This window comes from Pseudoliparis swirei, chromosome 22, assembly GCF_029220125.1.
Source record: "Pseudoliparis swirei isolate HS2019 ecotype Mariana Trench chromosome 22, NWPU_hadal_v1, whole genome shotgun sequence".
NCBI lineage: Eukaryota > Metazoa > Chordata > Actinopteri > Perciformes > Liparidae > Pseudoliparis > Pseudoliparis swirei.
In genome coordinates, this window is record NC_079409.1 from 14,708,006 (window position 1) to 14,721,178 (window position 13,173).

Consider the following 13,173-nt stretch of genomic DNA (forward strand, 5'->3'; position numbering starts at 1 on the left):
ACTCAGCTCGACTAGCATCTATCCATGCTTTCTTAATTCTTCAGTACGAGCGATCCCATCAGCTGTGCATGAGCAGCTTCATTGCTCTTCCTATCAGCCTCATCCCAACAAGTGTCTAGCAATCAGCCATACAGCTCAGCCATCTATACTTGTGATGATCATGCATGTCGCAATCTTATGTTATGTATTCGATTATTATCGATGTATTTGTATATCGTTTTATATCGATATTTTATGATCTAAAGTTGCAAATCTGATGATCGAGTATATCGGACCATGATTCAGATTTTGATCATTGAAGTCAGTGTATAAGGCCAAATTTATCATGCAGTCATTGATGGTCATTTACATGTTGCATTATATCCATGATTCATGAAATTCAAGCATGTACTGGATATCATATTGTTATACAGTCCATTGATTTTATGATGTATTATATATCAATGTCAATTAAAAAAGTCTACATGTTAAATATTGTACCAGATTTATTGATATTTGATCAATAATTTAAATCAATTCAATAGCTATCTATGTCATATCAATTATGTTCAATCATTATTATTTATGGATTCTTAATTATTAATATATAATTTAAAGATTTTAAATAATTCAATTTCATATTAAGTACAAATCTTTTATTATATGCTGTATCATATAATATGCATTGTATATCAATTGATTATAATACAGTGTTGAATTCATGTTAATTATAATAATTTATATAGTTATGATGCTTATTTACTAGTAACAAAACTATGTTACATAAGATTCTTAGACAATATTGTTTATTAAAGATAAAACACACAAACTTCAACGCCGTTAATAGTACTGTGTATTATAATACATGGCGATCTAGATTGAGCCGACTAGGCGTTCAAACTGAAACTGAAGAGCCAAACATGCACCGAAGCTCGCAATGGAACCGGAACTTGAAGCGCGAGTAAGCGTAACCAGGTAGCCACACTAAAGATGTCAGATAGCCGGAGAAGATGCTTGCGGTATTAGCAAAGTATATTTATTCGATAAGCAATACACAACAATATTCTGATGCGTTTACTTGATTACGAGTAATGGTATAATTATGTACTATGGAAATGTACTTTCTGATAATGATTCTTCAGGATGTTGTCAGTTACTGTGCTTGACGATAAATGGCATGCATGTATGAATCAGTAGAGTCAATATTGAACGTTTCTTTGAAATACATATTTACATAATACTTTATATATAATTAATATATATATTAACTAATAGTATATTAATATAATTATAATAAATTTCTGGATCTATCTTGGTTTATTAAGACAGTTTTTTTACGATCAGTGTAACTTATATAAAGCAGGTAACTCGAATGTTTTGATAAAATGTCTACTAACAGTAGTATTTCAGCTAGACTATCTTGAACTATAGTTTAATTAGTATGTTTGAAGTAAATTATTAAATATGTATATCATGTATCTTTAGTTTGTCATTCGGATTATATAATTGAGACATTGTACTAAGTTTAGTAATGTCTTATTAAAATTCAAAGGACAGCAGTTGTCGAAACAAAGTTAAAAATCTAATAATCATCAGAAAAAATGAGCAATACAAAGTAAACAGAACTAAATAGGAAATATACCAACCAAACAGCAGATCACAGACAATTAAAACACAAATCAAACGAGAAACGCGGAAGCAACTATCGAAAGATCAGAGCAACAGCAACTCAGCAGACAAACAATCGACAAAGCAGAGAATCATGTACTATCGCATGAAAGAATTTAAAATACAGGAGCAAATCTAAGAAATGAATGATCAGCCTTTAATCGATTCAATGATTGGTTAATGACTCATGAACTAGAATTAACAATAGAAATGTCCCTAGATTATGGAATTCACTATACTTAGTACACTTTTGCATGCATAATAACCTAGAATTACGTCAATTTACTATGCACATGTATATCATTAAAGAACTTGAAATTAAATATCAAATTAAGAAGAATTAACATCTAGTAACATCTACAGCAGTAGATATCAAATGAAACATGACATTCACATTAAAGATAGCACACTCCTCATAATCAAAGATAACTATGCATATACCAGATACTATGCACGTATGCCATTACAAAGCATAATTCCTAAACATGTGAGCTAGACTACTCAAGAAGTCATTATAGCAATACACATCTCAAAGCAGACATGAGATAGTAGTAAGCTATGCAGTCATCAAGAACCTTGAATGCTGCGAGAATGTAACAGCTTAAATAAGAAGATCAGATGACAAATGTCAGAATGAAGCTAAATCAATGTATGTCTGATGCAAGTCCGTAGCATATTCGCACTTAATACAGTGAAAAGTTAATCGTTCAGACAGAAGTTTCAGTCAGACCATAAATTATTTGAGATGTTAGTACTATCATTTATTACAAACTAATATATATGCTAAGTAACAATAAATCACATATTAACTATGGACTCAAGTCACAGTTCATCACATCACGTCATCTGTGACAGCTATTATTCAGTACAAATTCCAGTAGCAGTAACAAGTGTACATATAGAACAAACACATGCACATATTAATTATACAGCACTATATGCAGCATACATACGCTAAGAAACGACTACGTAAACAACTGCAACAATGAGCTAGATTAACAGAGCAGAAGAGCCACAGGTCAGAGTCAGATGCTACAACGCTGCAAGTTAAGCAAACATTATAGCGCGCATCAGCAAAACATGTAGTAAACTAAATAAACAACTAAGTTATAATCATAACAAATGACAAGACATAAGATTACAAGTAAGCAAGAGCAGTAGGCAGACAGCTTGAGTTACTTTCACAAGCTACTCGATAATGAAGTACAGTCCTTACTAATGAGTCGTACAGTACATAGTGAGTTACAGATTGAGAAGACTCATATACCTATAAGTATTGTTCATGATAACACATTATAATGGAAACTACATATACTTAACATTGTTAACATACTATTTTAATAACTATATTACAACCAGTAAATGCAGCAGATAGCTGTAAATATTTAAATATGAGATACTTAATCAGGACTCGGTATGAGCATTCTATCACAGAACTATTCTCTTGTCATGATATGCGATTCGATATTATCACTTCATTGAATCATGACAATGATTAATAGTTATCATCTAAATAAATTATAAATCATACATCAATCATATAATTCAGATCATCGCTATACGTCTTCCTCAATTAGCAACACATTGAAGTTACCACTGTCCTTATCATAAGTCGTATAGTCAATACTGGTCTCTTTAGTCATGTCAACATTAGAGTCAGTATCATGGCACATTTTTTGTCCAAATCATCTAATTGTCCTATACGAGAATTTACACGTCATAGTGCAAACGACAGTTCATCATCATGGCAACGTCTTGCATAGACTGACATCGTACCCATCGTCAATAGACTGTCATCAAGTATAGGCACGCATTGCCAAACGAGTTACTGTGACAGTGTACACTGTAGGTATGTGAACACCTAGACGTCAGCGAAGACAGTTTAACGTAAAGTTGTGAAATTCTCATGAATTCCAGCTGTCGTGTTTCAGATGTACTCAAATACACGGCGAAGCAAATGTGTACATTAGTGGCAGAGTCTCATCATGAGATTCACTGGTTTAAATCTTTATAAGTAGATATCATTAGTGATCAGATCATTAGTCTCAGATATATCATCGTCTTCATCGTCATCGTTATTTACCAGAATATGTACGTGACAATATGTCATCTGATGAGCTTTAGGTGTTACGTCCATATGTTAAACGTCTATAGATAACATACAACATTATGTCTTATTCGTACGTTCTAATCCAATTCTTACATTAAAGATCATTATAGTTGTAATGCTGACGACACTTGAATACTTGACTACGTTAGTTTAAATGACATCTGATCAATTACATGTGAATGATAATGCAGTAACATTATATATGTACATTCTGATGACGACCAGCGTTCATACAAGTTACTTATTTCTAAGTCAGATGCTGTAACGTTTCTCGATCGACAGGTGATGTCGTGGAGATTGCAGCGCAACGTATATTGTACTTATTATATAACAGCACCTAATATTAGTAGATCAATCAACTATCATTAAATTTTTGTTAGAAATCATCAGAGCGTATCTATTTAAGCTGTCGAGTAGAAATGAATAGTAAGACAATTCACTACAGGCTGTACATAAATTAAGTTCTATGTATTGACATGCAATCTAGACCAAAGTACATCCGGAAAGTCTGAAAGCATTGAGGTAGATCCAGTTAATATCATTTTAGTTCGTGATCTCACAACTAGATAATTCCAGTAATTGAAAACTGTTGTTTTGACTATTAAAGTTACTTTAACTAGTCTTCAAGAAATTACTATATTCATTTGTTATCACTGTGTAAGGTAAATTAGATAACAAAGATATTGAGAAGAAGAAAGTGCATATGAATATGTTGATGACATTGAACAGATGAACGACTAGCTGAAGCATAGGTCAGACATGAGTGTATATGAAAAGATTCAATAGATAACTACGAAGATGGAATGTAGCAATGTGCTGTATTTACGTAAGATAGTACGTTAACTTAATATTAGAAGAAGTAATTGAACAGAGTTGATTGAATTGTTGTACGACTTGAAAGATGTAGAATGAATGACTGCATAGATATGTGATCATTGAAAGCTGAGACTATGTCCATACAGTTGAAAATTAAAAGAATTAGAGTAATGAAGGTTATAACTGTTAATCATGATTAATAGTACAAGTTAGCATAAATGTCGATATACGTAGGACGTAGATAATGATGAACGCATCGGATAGGTGCGTAAGAAAGTATTGTCTTGACATAGTGACTGAGTATAACATAGTCATACGATGATGCAAGACTAAAGCAATGAGTGCAATGCAATGAATATGCTCATTCTAAATATCTTGTAAGTAATTTCTAATTACATCAAGGTACTAACCATGATAGTAAACATGTAGCTATTGCATGAGTTAGCAAAGATGAAACGAGATTGCACAGAGAGACTCTGAGATTGGGTAAGTAGAGTGCTGAAGACACATACTAAGAATAGGATGCCTTTGTCTAGAACGAGAGTGGCCAATATTAAATGATGCTCTTGAGAAACTGAGTATGAAACGTGCAATGATGTAAAGCTGATTTCACTTAAAGAATCATTAATTATTGATTGGCAATTCTGGCACTGATAATTGAATAAATGATTTTAGAAATATTCGAAAAGTGGACAGCGATTCCTAACTTGCTAGAACCATGACTATTATTGAGAGTAATGATTTACGTACTAATTGTTAACATCATTACAGTTATGTTAACGATGTTCCATGATTATGTACAAGTAAAACTGAGAACCGTAAATGGAATAATGGATAATGAATTAATGTATGATGTATGAGCCTAGAATATAAGACTGCATATCGATAGCATTAAAATGCAACAGATGTATACGATGTGAAATCTGAAAATTAAGTAGGATTTCGTCCCATAAATTGAATAAATTGCTAGATGTGATTTACCTTGATACAAAAGGTATAAAAGTATCATTAACATGCAAGATGTCAGCCTAGATTCAGAAAATACTTAGATCAAATTAACTACTGAAGTTGAAATTTAAAAAGTCAAGCGTAATTTTGAAAGTGATTACAATTCTCTCTTTTAGTAAAGATCAAAGATGAATCACAATTTGAGCTAATTTTGATTTGATAGTATTGTAATTGTTTAAATATACAGGTAATAGCTTCCTTTTCTGTAAAAATGATGTGATAAATTTTAAAAAATTTTAGCAACAGGGAAAATGTTTAAATTTGAATTCTCTGTGAAGTTAATTTAATTTAGGAAGTGAAATCCTGATGAGAGAAAGAAGCCGGGTAAAAAAAAAACATTCAATTACAAGGCTAAAATTTCTTTATAATCAGTTTCCTAGGTATTTTAATTTGCAAAAAGACTTATTTAAGTTGGAGTCAACAATTGTAGAAAGGTTGGGGAAAATTAAGCAAATTTCCATTTGCTAAAGTTTTCCTTGGAGATTTCTTATTTTAAAAAACTAAAATGAAGTATGCGAAAAGTGGGAACGATAACTTAAAATTTAATATCATTCCTTTAAAAGCTGAGAGAAGAAATGAGCCCAAGAATCCAAACAGGAAATTGCAGGAACAGAAAGGTTGGCGATTAAAAAGTGATTTATGAACACATAAACATAATGAAGTAGTATTTAAGTCAAATCAAAACCGAAAGACTAAAATCAAATGAATTAAAAACCAATGCAGTTTTATAAAATAGAATTGAAACAGCCCAATAATTTGGATTTTTTAAATTTGGAAAAAAAGACTTTTACGAAGAGATGGCACACGACAGAACCACCGTCACCGATGGATGGTTGACAATCGTGACTGATATATACGATATGGAAGTGCTAACTCACAGAATAAGAGCTCAAGAGGAGCGATGTCGTGAGCAGTGGGAGAAACGGACGATGTTTACACATCAACGATAACACAAGGTGGTCAGAGCAAACCAGACCCCTTTTTACTTCTTTATTTCTCTTGCTGTTGTTATTATTATTTGTTTTTCATTTCTGTATGTGTTCTATCTGTTTTGAAAAGACAAAAAAATAAAGTCTTAAAAAGAAAATGAGCCCTTACCCATTGATACCAACTTTCACCATTGTTCCTGGGTTGTCCTGGTCCTCTGGAAGAAGGAATGAGAGGAGATAGTGGGAAGTGGAATAATAATACAGCCTGTTAAATCTTGATGAAGCAACATTTATGGTGCCATATATTAGCCTTCACGTGACAGCCAGCACTGAGAATGTGCGTTGAGAAAAAGAGTTCATGGCAAAGTGTTCCACAGATAAGATGTGTGACCACAGTCCAGCTACTGCAGCGACTTCAACCAAACATCCCAGCAGGCCTATACACCACCACATGTATGCGCTGAAGATGTCACATCCTCATAAGCAGCAACAGCTACATTTAAAACAGGAGTAAAAAGACAAGTGCATATGGGTCAGCTGTATGACCTCATGTAGACCACGCTGACCGTCCCCAGGTGGTCGGTGCAATCCTGCAGCTTCTTGGCCCCCTGTGTCTGAATAATGAAGTTCCTGAAAGTATTTACCGTTCGTGAGATGCCTCAGTCTGTCTGGCGACTCTGGGTGTGAGTGGGAAGAGCAAAGTTAGGCAGAGAGATTTATGATTGACCAGAGTTTAAAAACACGCCCCCTCAATGGTCACTGCTCCTAGCTCCGCCCCCTGAGAAAGTCAAGGTCGTCAGCTTGCACACAGACGTGCAAGCCTGTGTGCGGACATGCCTCGGCAACTTGACTTCATTGAATTACATATCCTAGAACAGTGGTCCCCAAACTACGGCCCGCGGGCCGGATCCGGCCCGCCTCCCCATTTGGACCGGCCCCCTGAACAATACCAGAGACGCGTTCCGATTTATTATTTTTTTCACCTGGCCCGCTGCCGTTGAGATTGCAGTGAGACGCGGAGAAAATGTGGAGTGTTGCTCTTCGCAATAGAACATCTTTGATGGGACGTGTCGCTACTCGGCCAATCAGCGTTCAGATGTCCACAGCGTTTGGGAAGTTAGGTTAGCTTCGATGTTAGCCCACTACATCTGCTGCCGTCACGCTGCACGGTGTAGCGATACTAACAAAGTACCCGTACGTTAAAAACGATGTGATTTAGCATATTTTTAGAATCGATACTTCATTAAAAGAGCGATCAGAGCGCACGCGCTGCTCCGTTAAATGCTGTCTGCACGCGCAGCGCTCACAGCGAGCGTGAGTGATGCGCGCGCACAGGTGAGCACACTCTCACTTCTCACTCCCCCCCCCCCCGGCTGGCCCTCCATCAGACAAGGCAAACGTTATGTGGCCCTCACAGGAAAAAGTTTGGGGACCCCTGTCCTAGAAGCTTCTTTCTCTTCATCTCATTTCTGCTTCTTGTCGATTGACATCATTTCCGCAGAAGTTAAAGTATAATTAAGTCTTCATGTATTTCCACACTTGAAGACTGGATATATACACAGATAATAATCTCCTCAGATAGGGGCCTGAAGAAAGAGAGGGGTCCCTCACTGACCTTCTTTGTAAATAGTCACACGAGGGATCAAATCTCTGCCTCCTGACTGTGACATTTGATTTCTAAAGTCCATGACCCTTCACACTGATCTTTCCCTGCCTCTACATCTCCTCAGCAGGTCACACGTTGAGTCTTGGTGGACTCAACATGACCACTGCGTATGTGCAGAGGATGCTTCTCCAGTCTGTTTGAGTATGAATAAATAAATAAATAACTATCGAGTTGCCCTTAATGTCTTGGTAAAATGACAGTTGCGAAATGTAATTTCTTCACTTCTATTCATTGCCCACTTAATATTTGACAATGCAACTCTTTTGTTCTGTCACAGTTTGCATTTACTTGTTTGTTTTTTAAGGCACTCCAAAAGGATGGTGTACAATATTAAATTAGAATAATGAAAATGTCAGTTTAAACCAGAAGGCCAACCACGTTTAGTGTTGTTGATATTTCCCCCTGGCTGCACACGAAGGCCTCACCAACATGCAGTCCTGAGACCTGAAACCGCAGCCAGGGCACGGCGTCTTCTCGTAGCAGCAAAGCGCGACACATCGAACTGGACCCAACATGACATTCAGTATGTTTCATTTCAGCACATCGAGTGTTCCTATGCTAACATGTTGCGTCATGCGAGAGGAAGTGTAGAGCTGCACCAACAATGGGGGAGTGCTGGTGTGTTCTGTGGTGGCGGTGCAGAGGTCCGGCATAGCTGCACATGCCAGTCCCGGCCTCTACTTTGCAGCTTAAGGTCAAAGAGGGGACGTAAAGGTCAGGCCAAGATTAGACGTGGGCTGGATAGTCAACACGTTTCCACTTCACACTCTCACTATTGTGAACGCAGCCTCATACGGATCAGATGCTCTTTCTCATAACTTCCATTTCTCTGCTCGCAGGAAAGAGAAAAGCATCTTGGGCAATATTATTATTTTAGTCTGGTCACTGTGAGACTCAGTTTACAGCAGCATGTATGTATATTAGGTCATCTAACCAGTAAGTACAGTAACCACAACATGTATGGATTGCAGTTAGCTGATCTATAAGGAAGTATGTCTGCATTGAAAAGGGGCCCTCTAGAGCTGGATCTCTTGAACTGGATCTCTTGAGCTGGATCTCTTGAACTAGATCTCTTGAACTGGATCTCTTGAACTAGATCTCTTGAACTTCGATCTCTTGAACTGGATCTCTTGAGCTGGATCTCTTGAACTAGATCTCGTGAACTGGATCTCTTGAGCTGGATCTCTTGAACTGGATCTCTTCAGCTCGATCTCTTGGGCTGGATTCATACGGCTTGTTTCCAGTACTTTGAGTGTAAAGTCCAGAGGGCAGCTGTGTGGCGAGGAACAAATAAACACACGCGGGATGAGACTGCCACCTAGTGTCACAACGGAAATCTCTGTATCACCTTCAAAATACAGACACCAGCATGTCATATTCTAACTGTATATGGTGGATGTCATGGGAGAAAATAAATCACCTTTGCTCAGTTATTTCTTGAACTTGGAGAATTGCTGACTGTTTTCTGAGTGACGAAAACAAAAATGGCGGAAGGATTTATACTTGAGATCATGTGATACGATCAAAGGCTCCAGGAGTGACTGAATGGACCGGTGACGCTGGTTTGGTGGAAGTAGAATGTTTTGGTCCTTCAACATGGACTTTATGAATTAAAATAAGAATGTATTGTTCTCAGACTGAACACATTGTGGGTACACCACTTGTCAAATGTTAAACTGCATCAAATTTCTGTATATATATTTTTTTATAAATGTCAGTTGTAATATGAGATTATCCACCAACATGTTTATTTCCATTTGCCTGTAGAAGGATTCAAGATGTCTGCCCAGGCTGTAACGCAGCAGAGGATCCGTTGACAGATTCTCCAGGATGACGCAGGAAGAAATGAAACTTCCAACAGCCATTGGAAGATTGGATAATGTAATGTAGTTAAAACATAAACATGTCTGGAGATGTTGATGCTGTTCTTTAAAAGCCAAATCGAGATGTGATCCAATTGTGAGGAAACGAACTGCGAAGAAAAAACTAGAAAACTACAGCCGTCAAATTTATTCATACTAATGACACAAAAACACAGCAGGAATCACAGGTCCCATCATATTTTAACATCTACATCCATTACACACTCCCAATCCATAGATTTAACAATTGCCTAAATCACATTTACTGTATGAAGACAAATGGTAGTACCACTTACTTCAAAACAAGCCCAGAAACCAATGACGATCATTTGATGTAAATACAGTTCACACAATGTTCTAATATTCAGTTTAATAGGGAATAAACTACAGCTGCTGTGTTAATACAGATCTACGCTGGATGAAGCCACATTGGGAATGCTGCACATTTACACAACACTACACACACATGTAAACATCCTTCAGCACACGTGAACATCCTTTGTGTTTCCCTTATGACTAAGTAGGATGTCATCAGTCTGTATCTTCTCCCCACTAACAGCCCAGTCCGCTCATGGACCCGATCCGATCCAGTTTCAGCCCAAAGCATCCTCGGTTCCATCCCCTCCGTGACCGGTCCGGTCCTGCGCGCTTCTGATTGGCCATCGCCCCCTTCAGCAGGCGCAGCCACGGGCTCTCAGCCCCCGTTTGAGCATCCGCCCATTTGGGGTACTCGGCCGCTTTGACCCCGGCGGTGAAGGTGGACTGCTCCTCTGGTTGACTGTTCAACAGGTTCTCCAGGTCGTCCAGGGTCAAAAGGTCATTGTAGCGTTCCAGAAACTGCTCCATAAACTAGAGGGAGAGAAAAAAGATTTAATTCAATCGTCAGGGAATGTACGAGGGAGAATAATTCAATCAGCGATACATTTCATTTCTCTTTCCTGCTCTCCCGCCCTTCCTTCTGCACCGTTCTTTTATATCAGTCATCCACTCTGAATTCTCCTCAATATACTCTTTTCTTCATTTTCTATTGTCTCTGCTACCTCCCCCCCACCCCTTCTTCTCCCCCTCCCTACCTGCACAGCATCAGGAGGAGGGTGCAGAGCACGAGCCTCCGAGATCTCCAGAGGTGTCAGGAGGAGCAGAGCGGCACAGAGCAGCACGGGGCACAGCATGGCAGCGGAGTCCACGGACAGGAAGGAACAACTGGAGCTGGAAACACACTAAGAAGACACAAAGAAATTAATGAAAATTACTCGTGCAGAAAAAAACACCAAGAAATACATTAAATAGTTTTTAGAGAGCATTGCATGTTTATCCAATCCTCAATAGCTGGCTTCCAGATAATAATATATTTATTATGTATTTTTTTATTCAACAGGGAGCATACAGAGAAACACCGTTACAAAAAGATAAGCAACGCAACAGTTGTGATGTACACAGGACGTCTACCAGGAGCCGATTACAGGAACCGTTCCTGGTCTGGCTTTTACATCTGGATTAAAACCACCAAACAGATCAAACAGGACACAATGAAGATTCTCTTTTTAAGAGAAATACATTTTGGTGCATTAAATATTTTAAAATATTCAGATAAACTATTTGAGTTGAAAATAATGTACAAAAGACCTTTGAGACACATTTTAAGATGTCCTTACTTCATAATCAGAACTAGGTTTTAGGATGAATTGTGAAAATGGATTTCCTACACAATTTATAGTTTGCTTAAAACAAGACTAATTTATAATTAAACAAAATGACTAACCTATATAACCATTGACGAACACGAGTGTGCTCACCGGTTTGGGTTCTGAGGGTCTCGGGGTTTCTTCTGCTCTCACAGACTCGTCTCCATCTCTGTTCTCGGTCTCCTCTCACTTGTTGGCACCTGCAGGGAGCACCACCAGCTCACTCGGGGGACTCCTCCGACTCTTCGCTCCGTGATGGAATTTAAAGGATTGTTCTTCCTCTTGCGTCTGTCCTCTTGGCAGAAGCTGCATGTTGGGGCATCAGCTGGGATGCTGCAGCGGTTTTGTAGAGCAAGAGACGACCGCCCCCCCCACAACCAACCCATATCCTTCCTCCTCCTCATCTCCTTTCTCTGGAGTGATGTCATAGCCTTAGAGAGTGATTGTCATTGGCAAGGTGACTGTGTACTCTGAATGCCAAACTGTGCTGCAGAAAGCAAGGTCAGAGGGCAACAGCCAGCTCAATGCCTCAATGAGCCAGCTCAAAAGATTCACGGCTTTTATGCCAGGACAATCTGAAATACACATTTCTTGCGCTGCATCAATGTTCCACATCAGCCTCCCTCGCTCCCCTTTGTCTCCAGTCGTTCCCAGCATGCACTAAACTCCCTTCTCTGTTGGGTTAGTTACAGTCCGTCAGAGCCATCTGCTCCCTGTACCCCCTGCTGCCAAATGACTCCACAATACAACAGTTTAAAGTTCAGCAGCCTCTCATTAATTCAAGCAAATAAATCCCCAGCAGATACAAATGTACATCAGAAATTGGACAATGTAGTCCGTGAAGATCTCCTCTGTACTTGTTTGACGTTTTCATACCGGCACCAACACATTTCAGCTTTGTAAAGCATTAAAGTTACAAACTGGGAAAATGTACTCGACAAATTTGAGTATAATTTATTCAGTGGGTCAATTTGTCATCAGATAAAACCTAAGTGCTGCCGCTATCACACAGTTAGCCGGTTGTTGGCAAGTATCTTTACATAACTCAATCGTATGCCAGACCTGCACCCATATTTTTTTCGGTGGAGGGAGAGGAGGGGGGAGAGAGGAGGGAGTTAGGAGGGGAGGGAGGAGGAGGGTTAAACCACTGTGCCTGCTGGGCTGCAGTGAGAGGGGCTGCAGAGCAGAGGAGGTGGAGCAAGTAGGAGTAGGAGGTGGGAGGCGGAGAGAAAAGCAGACGAAAGAAGCCAGACAAAGAGAGAAGCGACAAGAACACCAGATGCCAGCGAGGGGGCGTAGAGGGAGATGAGGGGCAGCGAGGGACACGATGAAAATAAATTTCTCATCTGAAACGACTGAATTCTCATCTGAAAAAGACTGAAATCCGATATGAAGGATCGTGATGTAGGAACAGATAAGAGATGTGAACAAGTGAAGCTGTGTCGTCGAT

The 13,173-nt window shown here is 38.6% G+C and overlaps 1 protein-coding gene across 1 annotated transcript; it reads right to left on the bottom strand.

Annotated features, from left to right (window-relative positions):
- Nucleotides 1–10,171: 10,171 nt before the first annotated feature.
- Nucleotides 10,172–12,759, bottom strand: nppcl (natriuretic peptide C-like). Its single transcript, XM_056445185.1, has 3 exons — nucleotides 11,835–12,759; nucleotides 11,112–11,258; nucleotides 10,172–10,887 (listed from the first exon to the last, which is right to left on the bottom strand). Exons 2-3 carry the CDS (start codon nucleotides 11,208–11,210, stop codon nucleotides 10,591–10,593), a joined length of 396 nt encoding a protein of 131 aa, XP_056301160.1. The 5' UTR covers nucleotides 11,211–11,258; nucleotides 11,835–12,759; the 3' UTR covers nucleotides 10,172–10,590.
- Nucleotides 12,760–13,173: the final 414 nt, after the last annotated feature.